This window comes from Schistocerca piceifrons, chromosome 2, assembly GCF_021461385.2.
Source record: "Schistocerca piceifrons isolate TAMUIC-IGC-003096 chromosome 2, iqSchPice1.1, whole genome shotgun sequence".
Classification (NCBI taxonomy): Eukaryota; Metazoa; Arthropoda; class Insecta; order Orthoptera; family Acrididae; genus Schistocerca; species Schistocerca piceifrons.
Window position 1 is genome coordinate 662094719 of NC_060139.1, and position 13099 is coordinate 662107817.

The window sequence follows — 13099 nt, forward strand, 5'->3', positions numbered from 1 at the left end:
CAGCCATAAATCCTGCCACTGCCATCAGTAAATATGATTGTCATGAAGGGACATATGTGGTCCGCAACCAGTGTATGATACTCCTTGGCCATCATGGTGAATTGCACAACTTCCACTGGACCCATGGATGCCCACGTTAATGTTCCCCATAGCATAATGGAGTTGTCGCTAGCTTGTCTCCGTCATGCAATACAGGTGTCAAGGAGCTGTTCCTTGAAGACGACTGATTTGTGCCCTCCTATCGGCATTATCGGACCATGCAGTGCTCTGTGCCAATGTCCAGTGCTGGTGGTCATGTGCCCATTTCAGTCATAGCCACCAGTGTCATGATTTTAGCACTGGTGCATGCATGGACCGTTGGCTGTGGAGGCCCATTGTTAGGAGTGTTCGGGGCACTGTGTGTTCAGATACACTTGTACTCTACCCAGCACTGAAGTCTCATATTCGTTTCACCGCAGTTCACCACCTGTCCTGTTTTACCAGTCTGCCCAGCCTACGATGTCCGACACCTGTAATGACGGGTGGCTGCCCAACACCATGATGCCTGGATGTGTTTTACAGCATTCCTCAAAAACCTGGCAAGTTGTCCAGTTGGGACAGTCATTCCTCATCAGGTGACGCTGCTATCGTCTGGACGGGTTTATATTGATAGTGAATGAGAGATTACAATGTTCTGGCTAGTCAGTTTATGTATGATTTGTATGTCTGTTGCTTGCTACACATTGCATATATTACATATTCATCTGTGATGTGACAAAGGATGCTATCATTTGATTCTAATTTGACACTGGCTTATCTATTTCAAACTTCTGAAGATGACAGCTTAATCTGATAAAAGTGAATCCAATGAATTTTTGTGCAGCTGATAACTGATTTTTATATGTGTTAAAATAATATTCTCAGTACCTGCTCCTGTAATATGCTGGAAGATGGTTCTGCAAACGACACCCATGCATAATGATGCCTCGGCATGGACACAGGTGTAACTGTCCCCCTATCTCAATTTAAGAACATGCAGTTCGACTATTCTTCAGGATCATTACAATTGTAGAATGCTGGAAATATGGTGAAGTTTTGCAGTTTTGGTACATAGGAGGTACTGCCCGAGTTGAAATGACTATCTCCTCTGGAAGTATAGCAGTCACTAAAATTCAAAATTTTCTTTTGGCAAATTATGTGCTATATCGATATTCATACATACACAAACAGCAGCTGTATCTCAGTGGTGACTGTACAGCAACTAGTCCACCACTTAAATCAAAACAGAAAAAAATTGAAAAACACTCAATACATTTTTTGTCACTGCAAGTAAAAAAAAAAAAAAAAAAAAAAAAAAAAAAAAAAAAAAAAAAAAAAAAAAAAAAAAAAAAAAAAAAAGGGGGGGGGGACAGTCCTTTTAGAAAATCACATTCTTGAAATATCATTAATTGTAGAAGAATGGCTTAAGAATAAGGGAAAATACATTATTATGAGCAGTTAACAGTATCTTCCCACTGCAGTCTTTTACATCTACGAAAGACATGAAGATTGAAACAAAGGTGGGTGTGTGATCTCTCCAACATGCATTCAATGTGTGTTCCAGCCGTAACAGATTAAATCTTTGTGCTGAATAAATGACTGACAGGCACAGTGATTCAACCGACAGCTGCTCCTCTCTTTATGTAACACAACTTGATATGTATGATGGGCTGATTCCCCATTTCAATCTCAAACACTGTTAAGAGAAAAAAATTATTATGAAACACACAACACTCAAGTAAACTTTCTTAACAGCTGGATACCTGTATCCAGTTTTTGTCACTATAATAGTAGTACTGCCATTGCAATTGTATGAAAAAGAAATTCAGAGTACCAGTTTTACGTAAAATTCTGTATTTTACTGATTCATCCACTTTCACCAGCAACATAGCACGCTACTGATAATTTGGCTTTTTGTACATACAATCAGCTGTCACAAACTTATAAGACACAAAACACTGTGTCAAAATCTTCCAGCTTCAGAAAGGAAAAATATTACAGTTATTATTGACAATCAGCAAGTCTGAGGTATCAGTAACAGCACAATAGTTCTTGAATAGAATAACTTAGGAACTTAAACTAAAGTAACCTGAGCTTTCATAGTCAAAGGATCTGGTTACTTCCACTGAGAAGCAAGTCATAATTATCAAAGCAGCAGAGAATTAATCACTCTCCAATATTCATGTCTGCGTATTTTGTTATCTACACATCTTTGGTCCCAGAAGCATACTATATAAATGGCACATAGTGAAGTTTGCACTAGCCATTTTTTATCAAATACATGGCTGATGATAACAGAGACAATATTTTGAAGGGTACAGGAGATAACACGAAAAATACCAACTGAACTGGAAACACCAGATCAAAATCTATAGTGACATGCATTTTTATAACTTAACATTCAACAAATGTTTTTAAAAATAGCAATTTCTATAAACTATTTACAGAATATAAAATAAGAGGCTATGTACGAATACAGCAAATCAGTCATTTTGTTCAAGTGAGGGTTGTTTATAACTAAACATTCAACAAGTGTTTTTAAAAATAGCAATTTCTATAAACTATTTACAGAATATAAAATATGAAGCTATGCATAAATACAGCAAATCAGTCATTTTGTTTAAGTGGAGAGCAATTATCTTCATACACATTTTCTTCAAACCAGTCTCTATTTTTCTCCAAGTACCTACAAAATGAGAAAACAATTTTAATTAAAACAGAGAAGAATGAATTGAACATAGAAATGTCAGCCATGTCACAATACTATTTTCTTTGAACAGAAAAGTAGACGTCCACAAACGGGTAAAAAATGAGGCACTATTGCTTTCTTACAAGGAATGTTAACTTCTATATTTGAGCAAAAGATGGTAGTTTATATTCAATATTTTATCCATGATAATTTTGTACACTTGGGGTTAAAATGGATAAATATAAGTAATCTGTAGGTTGTGGGATGTATGTAACACGTGCTTTTGTCAATCCATCTCCTACATTTTGGGCAGAAGGCTCTCTCTGCGTACACCGTTCTGTGTATACTGAGATGGCACACAGTTCCACAATCTGTTAATGTCATGTTGGCTTAATTTTAGTTTTTACTACCCACTAAATTCCACACAGTCACATGGCTACATAATTAACAATGCATTGCTATTAGGTCAAAGAGGTATTCAGTTTTATTCAAAACCCACTGTTAAAGAATTAGTCACTAACATCTGAAGGGTACAGGGAAAAAGAGATTCAAAGCTCACTTTTGGTGAAATTTGAGATTCTAGTACTAATGGATTCTGTTTGTTGCACTACAGTCTAACAGCTTCATACACAGAGAAAACCATTCACAGTCCATAAAAAGTCAGTACAGAAGAAAAGTGCCCCAGGGAAAAATGAAGTCCCCTGTGAAATGGAGGGAGATGAGGGAGAATCAGAGTCCATGTGCATTTTAAATGAAAATATTCCCAGAGTTTATTGTTTTAAAAGCTGGTCAGCTACTATACTGTTGTTGAATGGCATCTAATTTTCTGATGTGCAGAAAGGCAGTTTGCATTTCGGTAGAAAATCAAGCAATGAGAATATTACAGCTGTTCATCAGAGAAGAGCAAAGGAAAGATCTAAACATGGTATACTTATAGATGTGAGTGAACATAAGTGTGACGAGTTGCGAATGAACAAAAGTGTGACAAGTCATGTTCCTTGTGAATATAGCGAATGCAGAAAACAGCATTTCATGAAAATTTCAAAACATGAACATGATATACTAGTCTGGGAGTTCAATTTACTTGAAAACAAGAATTTACAGAGTGCACACTTGCATGCTTGTTTTCACTAATTTCAATTTTGCCTGTGAGAAAAGAAGACCATGGAAACCACAAGAAAATGGCAATCTAAGAGACCACTATTACTGCTATGAGGTACATGTACACAGGGACAGAAAATTTATTGAAATTCCTGTTTGTTACAAGGCCGTTATGAGTTTGCATGGTATAACAAGCCAGAATATGTTAACAATCAATAATCTCTTTCTACCACTGCTCTTGCTCTTACTAACAGCTGAGGTACTCATTCTACTAGACCCATGAAAAAGACAGCCGAGGCTGTTGCTAATTTAATGAAACATACAAGTTCCCTTCAAGACTGTTCTTCTCACTATAGCCTTCACGGTACATCTAAGATTTATCTACCTGAAGAATTAAACCTTAAAATATTGCATCAGATGTATACAGAGACATTTCTAGAGTTCCCCCGTTTCTTATGAATGTTATTGGAACATAATTCAGACAAAATTTAGTACTACTTTTGGGTACCCAATGTCAGATACTGCTCTGAAAGCAATGAATTTAAAGCAAAAAGTTCTCTCTTCTTGCAGCAAAATTAAATGATAGCAGTAGAGCAGAAGAAGTAGATAAAGAAATTAAGCAGCTAGAAACTCTTAATTTATTATGTAAGAAGGATGCTGAAGTCATCTGTCAGTGAAAATGTGGAGCAAAAATTAAAGTTACGTGAAGTCATGAACATGGGGCAATAGGCATAGAGACATGAAAAATCTTACAGCGCCTAATGTTAGCGCTAATGATGTATACTACAAGTGACAGCTGTCCTTTTACATGTTTACTGCATATGTTTTTACTTCAGGAGAAGGATACTTTCATACCTACAACAGGACCATAGCCAAAAAGGAGTTGATGACATTGCAACAAAGTTATTACTCCTTTGCTTTTATCATTCTTCAGTACTTTATTTGCACTTTTTTGTGATTCTTGCCCTGGGGACATTCCATCCTGGATTTTCCATATGTCATTATTCAGCTATCCATGCAACAGATTTGAATCAATCAAAGTAACCTTTCCTATTACAGGGCAGTTACATAGAATGTGACAAAGTTACATATTTATTAAATCAAAAAGCCCACACTGAAACAATCAGCGATTGGAATGAGCACGTCACAAGATGCCACAGAAACTATTCCCTTCAACGTCATCAAGTGTGGCCAAGAAAAGTTCTAATCGTGTTCTTCATTTCTCAGTAAAGAATACAGAAATAAATGTCCAATGACGTCCAATGAGTCTTGTGTTGTTGCCATGCACAAATTCAAAACAAGCCAAAACCTTCATATTTAAGTTTAATTCCACTCTCCAACCTGCAATACCTGAAGAAATTCTGTTTGAAAATGCGCTTTTTTCCCCAAGATTACCCAGTCAACAATGACTAATTTGGTGCAAACATTGAAAAATTAATTTCATTGATGTTTTATAAGTATTAATTGTTTACATTTTTTAAGACAAACAGTTACATATAATGCAACCCATTCTAGAAAGTAAGTGGTCTATGATTGTTTTTGATTGTAAAGATGTGTACCTTCACTTTTCATTGTTAATAAACAAATCCCTATACCACATGACACTAATTTAAGGGTCTATTAGAGAAACACCTTGAGAATTATTCTAAATAAGTTTTCTGTATGTCTGATACATTTTATCTGCGCAGTTTTTTAACTTCAAATTAAATTACTGCAAAATATTAGAAACTGGACTTCAATTGTTTTTCCCTTGTATCCTTCATTTGCTTTATAGCGGTTTTATTTGAGTAAAATTATTACATTATTCTTCAGTGTTTCGAGTACATTGAAGTGGATGATGGCAGCTCAGAACAAACAACAAAAGTCAGCTCCATAGGTAATGTTTAATGGAACTTTTTTTCTGCTGCTGATAAGAGGGTCAGTACGTCATTGAAGGTGCCTTCTCTGAATAGATATTCTGAGTTCAGTTTAACATAAATTTAAATTGTCTGACATGCTTGGATGCAATTCTTTTTCTTTGTGTTGTTCAACTTCAGCTCAATATCACAAGTTGAGATGTTTTCTTCAATTCAGACGTATATCCAACATATGAGAAAGAGTGCACATCCAACATCTGAAGTCAGAATGATACTGGAATAGGAACTCTAGGGTAGAGAATGTTAAGAATGAAACCAACTCACTAGCAAAGGATGTGTCTGCCTCCACTTCACAATGAAGAAAATGAATAAACAACAACAACAACAACAACAGCAACAACAACAAAAAAGAAAATACTGAGCTTGAAGAGGAAAAGAGACATAAAAATAAACAGTAGGGAGGGAAAACAAAGTGCAAGCCAAGCAATGGAAAGCAATTGCACAAATGTAGATTTAAGCGTAAAGAGGTTTTTGTATTCTCTGTTGTCTACTACTCATTACATTGTATCCATTGGCATCCCAAAGTGGGGCGAGGGGGAGGGACAGTGTGCAAGAGGAGGTTGCTGTGTTCTGTGCCATGTCGTGAACAATGAACTCGTCAGTCCTCTAGTGGTGCAGAGCAGCTACCTACTGTATGCCAGTATCACCAGAAATTTGGAGATAAGGCTCACAAGTGCACTTCAATTTCCACTTATCCAAATGACAGCGGAACTCTGACATATGCCTCCGATTGCTGGTCAAGCTCTCAGCATCTCTTTTTCAGTGATCAGAAGACTACGAAAATTTCTTGTAGGCACTGGCTCAGGCTTTTGCATGTATCCATGGACTTTACAACTGTTGGCCACCAACTTTGTTCTGTCTTTCTGCCACAGATAATTCACCTATAGCGACTTATGGTACACAATGTATTGAGATGGACTCTGAAATTCCATAGTGCAGTCCAATGCTGACTCCAGGCTGCAAGGGCTGTCATTCTGTTTTGCATACTTGCATGACATCTTCATTTTTTCGGCCATTGCAGTACAGTACCAGCAACATTTGACCAAAATTTTTAAACGCTTGTAACAGAACAGCTTGTGTGTTTTTGGTAAGCCACAGATTACTTTGTTGTTGTTGCTGTTTTCATCGTCTTGAGTCCAAAGACTGGTTTGATGCAGCTCTCCATCCTATGCTACTCTATCCTGTGCAAGCTTCTTCATCTCCGAGCTACTACTGCAACGTACATCCTTCTGAATCTGCTTACTGTATACATCTTTTGGTCTCCCTATCTGATTTTTATCCCCCATGCTTCCCTTCAATACTAAACTGGTGATCCCTTGATGCCTCAGAATGTGTTCTGCTAATTTATCCCTTCTTCTAGTCAGGTTATACCACTATTTCATGTTCTCCCCAATTATATTCAGTACCTCCTCATTAGTTATGTGATCTACCCATCTAATCTTCAGCATTCTTCTATAGCAGCACATTTCAAAAGCTTCTATTCTCTCCTTGTGTAACTGTTTACTGCCCTTGTTTCACTTCCATGTGTGGCTGCACAACACACAAATACTTTCAGAAAAGACTCTCTTACACTTAAATCTATACTCAATGTTAACCAAATTCTCTTCACAAAAGCGTTTCTTGCCATTGCCAGTCTAATTCCCTCAGCGTCACCTGATTTATCTCTACTACATTCTATTATCATCATTTTGCTTTTGTTGATGTTCATCTTATATTTTCCTTTCTAAGACACTGTCCATTCTATTCAACTGATTTTCCAAGTCCTTTGCTGTCTCTGAGAGAATTACATCATCAGCAAACTTCAAAGTTTTTTGGGCTTTAATCCTTACTCCAATTTTTTTTGTTTCCTCTATTGCTTGCTCAATATACAGACTATAACCCTGTCTTGCTCTCTCTCAATCACTGCTTCCCTTTCATGCCCCTCAACTCTTATAACTGTCATTTGGTTTCTGTAGAAATTGTAAATAGCCTTTCACTCCCTGTCTTTTACCCCTGCCACCTTTAGAATTTGAAAGAAATTTTTCCTGTCAACATTGTCAAAAGGTTTTTCACAGTCAACAAATATTTCCTTCTGTCACTTAATTTTATCAGAAGGGGGATTGCCACTAGACAGTAGAAGCCGTTATGAAAATTCCACAGCCAGAAACCAGCAAAGACTTATGCTGTTTCTTGAGAGTGCTGACTTGCAAGAACTGTTGACTGGAGCACTTCTTGGGACCTACAATTAACAAGGGCAGTGCGCGGAAAGGGTCTCACTGATTGGGCTCAACTGCGCGACCAGAAGCAGGTAGATATGACCCTTTTAAGTTCCTTGAACATCTTGCCTGAGTGGTCTATAAGTAAACAGAAAACGCTCTCTAAGCATTCACATGTAGACATGAGTAAGTTTTGAGCAACAACTGTCTTGTCTGTGGCATGGCACAGAGATTAAGCCCACTGACTCTTGACTTGATAACTCTGGTTTTCTTTTTTTTCTTCATTATTTTATTTCATTCCTTGCAATGCCAATGTCCTTGGTTGTAATGTTCTCGATGTCACTTCTTCATAATAGCCTCGTGGATCCTGAAATCTTTCCAATGTTTCAGAGTTTGTGAATGGAATTTTGTCATTTCTAGTGACACTTTGTTTTATTTCTTCCCACCAAATTAACAGAAAATTATGCAAAAGGATTGTCACAAGTGGGCTTGCATGTGTGTGCCTTCAGTGTCAGTGCAGTATGGTATTCTGTCAGATGCATGAACCAGTTGGAGATTTTCCAGATACAATAGCATGCTTTGCACACATACAGATCGACGTAGTAGACCACTCTCACCATAAAATGGTCAGCATTATTTATTAACTGCAATTCATTGATTCCTCTTTGGCCAGAAATTATGTCAGTCGAGAACATATTGATAGAAATGCTGGCCTTTGCCTTTGTGTCAAACAGGGTTTCATGATTTGGTAGTCTGCTGCTGCACATCATCAAAGACCACAGCTGGCAATTTGGGTCTGAGTTATTTTGTTGCACTCTCAATCATAGTGAGCAATGGCATGATAGAATATTGGCACCATTCTTGAAAGGCTGCACTGATGTGTCATGATACTAGCTGGACAACTGCCCTACCCATGATTTTGCTTTGACTTTGCACCACAGACGACCTGGACTTTGAATCATTGCTCACAGAGCTTGTATATTGCAAGGCACTTCGAATGACTGGCAAGTTCATTGACTCCAGTTCCATACAATTACCTGACCACGACCAATCAGACTTCAATCATCACCTGATGGAAAATATCACATGCATTCACCCTCGTCAAGCATCAAGGCATGGAATGGCACCTACCTGTGAGCATTATGACTTGCAAACTCACTTGCATGTCATGTTACAAACAGTGTCCAATCATTGCTATACATCAGCCCATATTCATTAATCAAAAGACGAGCACGAACTCTTGACACAGTGCAGCCAGACTGTGGATACCAATTGCACTTGATGGGAGCTGAAATCTGGCATGGGTAAGGATGTGGCATGGGGCAAGAAGGGAGAGGGATGAGAGGGCAGGGACGGGGGAAGGAGTAGTGCTGCTTCTGGGCACAAGCAGGAATGCAGTGTGGACAAGATACGGCTGCTGTGCTGCTAGGTTTCTGTGTGTGCGTGTGTGTGTTTTTCCTACATCAGAAGAAGGCATTTTGACTGAAAACATAAATGCACACCAATGGTGAGTAGCAATCTATTCTTTTCATAATATTGTCGTACTTTTGTGTATTAAAAGTTTATTATTCCTGGTACATGAGTGTTCATATTTTGTGTTCAAGTTGTTAAAAGTTTATAATTCCTGGTACAGAAGTGTTCATATTTTGTGTTCTAGTTTTGGTCAGGCAACTTTAACACGAAAATGTGTTTACTTCATATGGTTAACACTTAGCCATACTGATTATGAAGAATGGATGTTAGTAGTTTACAGAGCGAATTGCTAGAAACGACGAGGTTTTGTTATGTGTCTTCCTTTACTGTTAGTATGATTAGTAACTTCAAAATTACATACTCCTTATGTTACCACTAGGAAATAAAACCAAACCGGATTCTTTATTCAAACCAAATAAGAAATGCAAAGAAAAAGGAGCCAAGAGTAAAGATGAGAAACGTTGGTTAAATGATGGATAAAATAAAAGCCTGCCTCAGTCTCAATCTTATAATGAATAGCATGACACTTGTACTGACCATGTTCATTTACATTATCTGATGTAGGCAGCAGCAGTTTAGTTTTGTATTTGCTAGAAGAAATTTCATTTTTTTCCTCACCCACGAGGGAAACATTCCACGTGGGAAAAATATATCTAAAAACAAAGATGATGTGACTTACCAAAGGAAAGTGCTGGCAGGTCGATAGACACACAAACACAAACATACACACAAAATTCAAGCTTTCGCAACAAACGGTTGCTTCATCAGGAAAGAGGAAAGGAGAGGGAAAGACGAAAGAATGTGGGTTTTAAGGGAGAGGGTAAAGAGTCATTCCAATCCCGGGAGCGGAAAGACTTACCTTAGGGGGAAAAAAGGACAGGTATACACTCGCACACACACACATATCCATCCGCACATACACAGACACAAGCAGTCCTTTTTTTTCCCCCCTAAGGTAAGTCTTTCCGCCCTGGGATTGGAATGACTCCTTACCCTCTCCCTTAAAACCCACATCCTTTCGTCTTTCCCTCTCCTTCCCTCTTTCCTGATGAAGCAACCGTTTGTTGCGAAAGCTTGAATTTTTGTGTGTGTGCGTGTGTGTGTGTGTGTGTGTGTGTGTGTGTGTGTGTGTGTCTCTATCAACACACCAACGCTTTCGTTTGGTAAGTTACATCATCTTTGTTTTTTTATTTATGGTTAGACCATGAAGAGCATATAGAAAACCACCACCACCTTACATCAGAATAGGGAAGACTGGTCAGTTTAAATTATTTCCAATTCACCTATCTTTGAAGATGAGTGTGACACTGCAGACCAGTTCAACCTAGTGAAACTGAGAAGTTGTGATTGATATTTATCCAACTATAAAAACCTATTTTTTCCATTCATTTTATGTACTTGTGTTACAGACATGTTAACATTGACCCTCCTTGGGGTTGTGGTATGTCTCCCTAATGCTCCTGGGTCATGTTGGGTTTCAGGGACTTCTAATGACGATTACTATTATTTTTGCTAAGACCGTAACGTAATGTTTGCTGGGCAACACAAGCAGAAGGTGTGGTGATAGCTATTGCAAATGTCCTGTTTCAAAGAATAGTTACTTCCAATACTTCACAGCTAACAATTTTCAGTTGCTTAGGTTTATTAATTTTGACTCTGAGGCACACATATAGTTGCAGAATGCCAATAAGAGAATATTGTTAAAACAATACTGAAGATACACGTGCGAGTTTGACATATTAAATACATGTATTTCTTACTATAAATCATGTTTAATAACATGTGCTGCAGAATATGATTTTGAAACATGTTGGGCAGATGTTTTCACCTTGCCCCTCATCTTTACTATCCCATGAATAGGATGGTTGTCCCTCTGCTGTACAGTACTTTGTGCTTGGGCATTATGTGACTGCAGTGGAGCAGATCAAGTTACAAACAACCACTGCATATGAACGTTTAAAATCTGTAATTTCACGAGATCATAGCTGTGCACTGTCAGAATTGTGGCCCAGATTTTCACACGGTATCAAATGCTGAGGCTGGTGTCTTACATATACGTTTTTTTCCCCTGAAAATATGAGGTCAAGTTAGTGGTGTTTCCTTGCGAAACACGATTCTACACTTCCTGCAAAACTAGATGATATTTTCTACGAAAAGCTTCCAAGGGCTTATCACCCAATAGAGCATGAAGCAGTACTAGCTTTATAATGGAAGAAGCAGTGTCATCTGCAGAGCCTGTAGAAATAATTCAGTTCAAAATATGGAGAAGCAGCGAGAGCCGACACCCAGTTCATTTAACTGGATTATCACCTTCCAGGTGTCACCATTATCCATCACGATTGCATTGGTGTGCATTCACACCTGTCTACAGCCCACAGCCAGACTGCCTCCAAACTGCTGTCATCTGAACGAATATTTATTCCATTTCTTTCACACAGAGCTTCACTACAAATGATTGCATCGCCTGCAAGAAGTCTGAGGTCACTATTAACACTGCACACAAAGTAATTAATATTCAACATAAATAGTAAAGGTCCCAACACACTTCCCTGGGGCACACCCGAATTTACTTCTATATCTGTCTATGACTCACCATCCACGATTCTTGCTGCCAGAAATCCTCACACTGGCTCAGTTTTAGTTTCAGTGAAGACAGTACTTCATACATTTTGGTGAGGGAGATCAGTGTAACACAGTCAGGCAACAGAAAAATCTGTGGTAAAAATTAATAATTTCCTAAATTTTTTTGTTATTTATTACATTCACTAACGAACTCTAAAATAAAATAAATTTATAACAACTAGGTAGTATATCCCCTTGAAATGGAAAACTAGACGTAACACATATTTTAGTAAAATATATGCTACTGTTTTTAAATCACAAACACCAACTAGCTACATATTCAGGGTGTATACATGGACAAGGAAAAAAATTTCCCGGATTTCCCGGTTGAAAATACACTTTTCCTTGGCACTGTAAAATTTATCAGTACTTTGAATGTTTATGGTTTTATATGGCGACGTAGAATTTCCCGGCACTTTAGAAAACTAAACTAGGTGGGGGGGGGGGGGGGGGGACACGTTTTGGAAAGATCTTTGATGTGCAGCAGCAACATGTACGCTGCATAGTTTCGTGTTATGAAGGTGTAACTTCGAATTCCACCAAACACCGCATGTTACTTTCCAAAGCATTGAAATCGAGACTGCGACGCGCTTTTGTAAGCCAGTATCATAGCTCATGTCACGTGATCTCGCCAGCTGAAGACAGCATAGAACACGTGATGTAGTAAGCCTATAGCAAGATCACTCATAAGTAGTGCGAAAATACAAATAGGAAAAGTTAATGGTTTAAATTAATATACATAGTGTTGCTACAAGAAAAACAAAGCTTTCACATATAATCGTGGTCTCGAAGATTAATAAGCTGCAACAGAAGCTAAGCTTCCACATATAATGTTGATCTTTTTTGCGCGTGTTACACTTTGAGATGTATCACACAAATGTGCCAGTAAAATGTTTAATAACGACGTAAATTTCTGATCTTCTGGGCTCGAAATTCTTCTAGATGATCGTCCTCAAAGAGTTGATTTTTAATTGAGAGTCAAACGCTCTGTGATTTAAGAAATTCATCGTACATGGCTCTGAGCACAATGGGACTTAACATCTGTGGTCATCAGTCCCCTAGAACTTAGAACTACTTAAACCTAA

The 13099-nt window shown here is 38.0% G+C and overlaps 1 protein-coding gene across 1 annotated transcript in view; it reads right to left on the bottom strand.

Annotated features, from left to right (window-relative positions):
* Positions 1 to 1422: 1422 nt before the first annotated feature.
* Positions 1423 to 13099, bottom strand: part of LOC124776509 (male-specific lethal 3 homolog) — a 144780-nt gene continuing 133103 nt past the window's right edge. Inside the window, exon 11 of the mRNA XM_047251531.1 lies at positions 1423 to 2704. Within this exon, the coding sequence (XP_047107487.1) occupies positions 2626 to 2704 (79 nt within the window). The 3' untranslated portion in view covers positions 1423 to 2625. The remainder of the gene's footprint in view (positions 2705 to 13099) is intronic.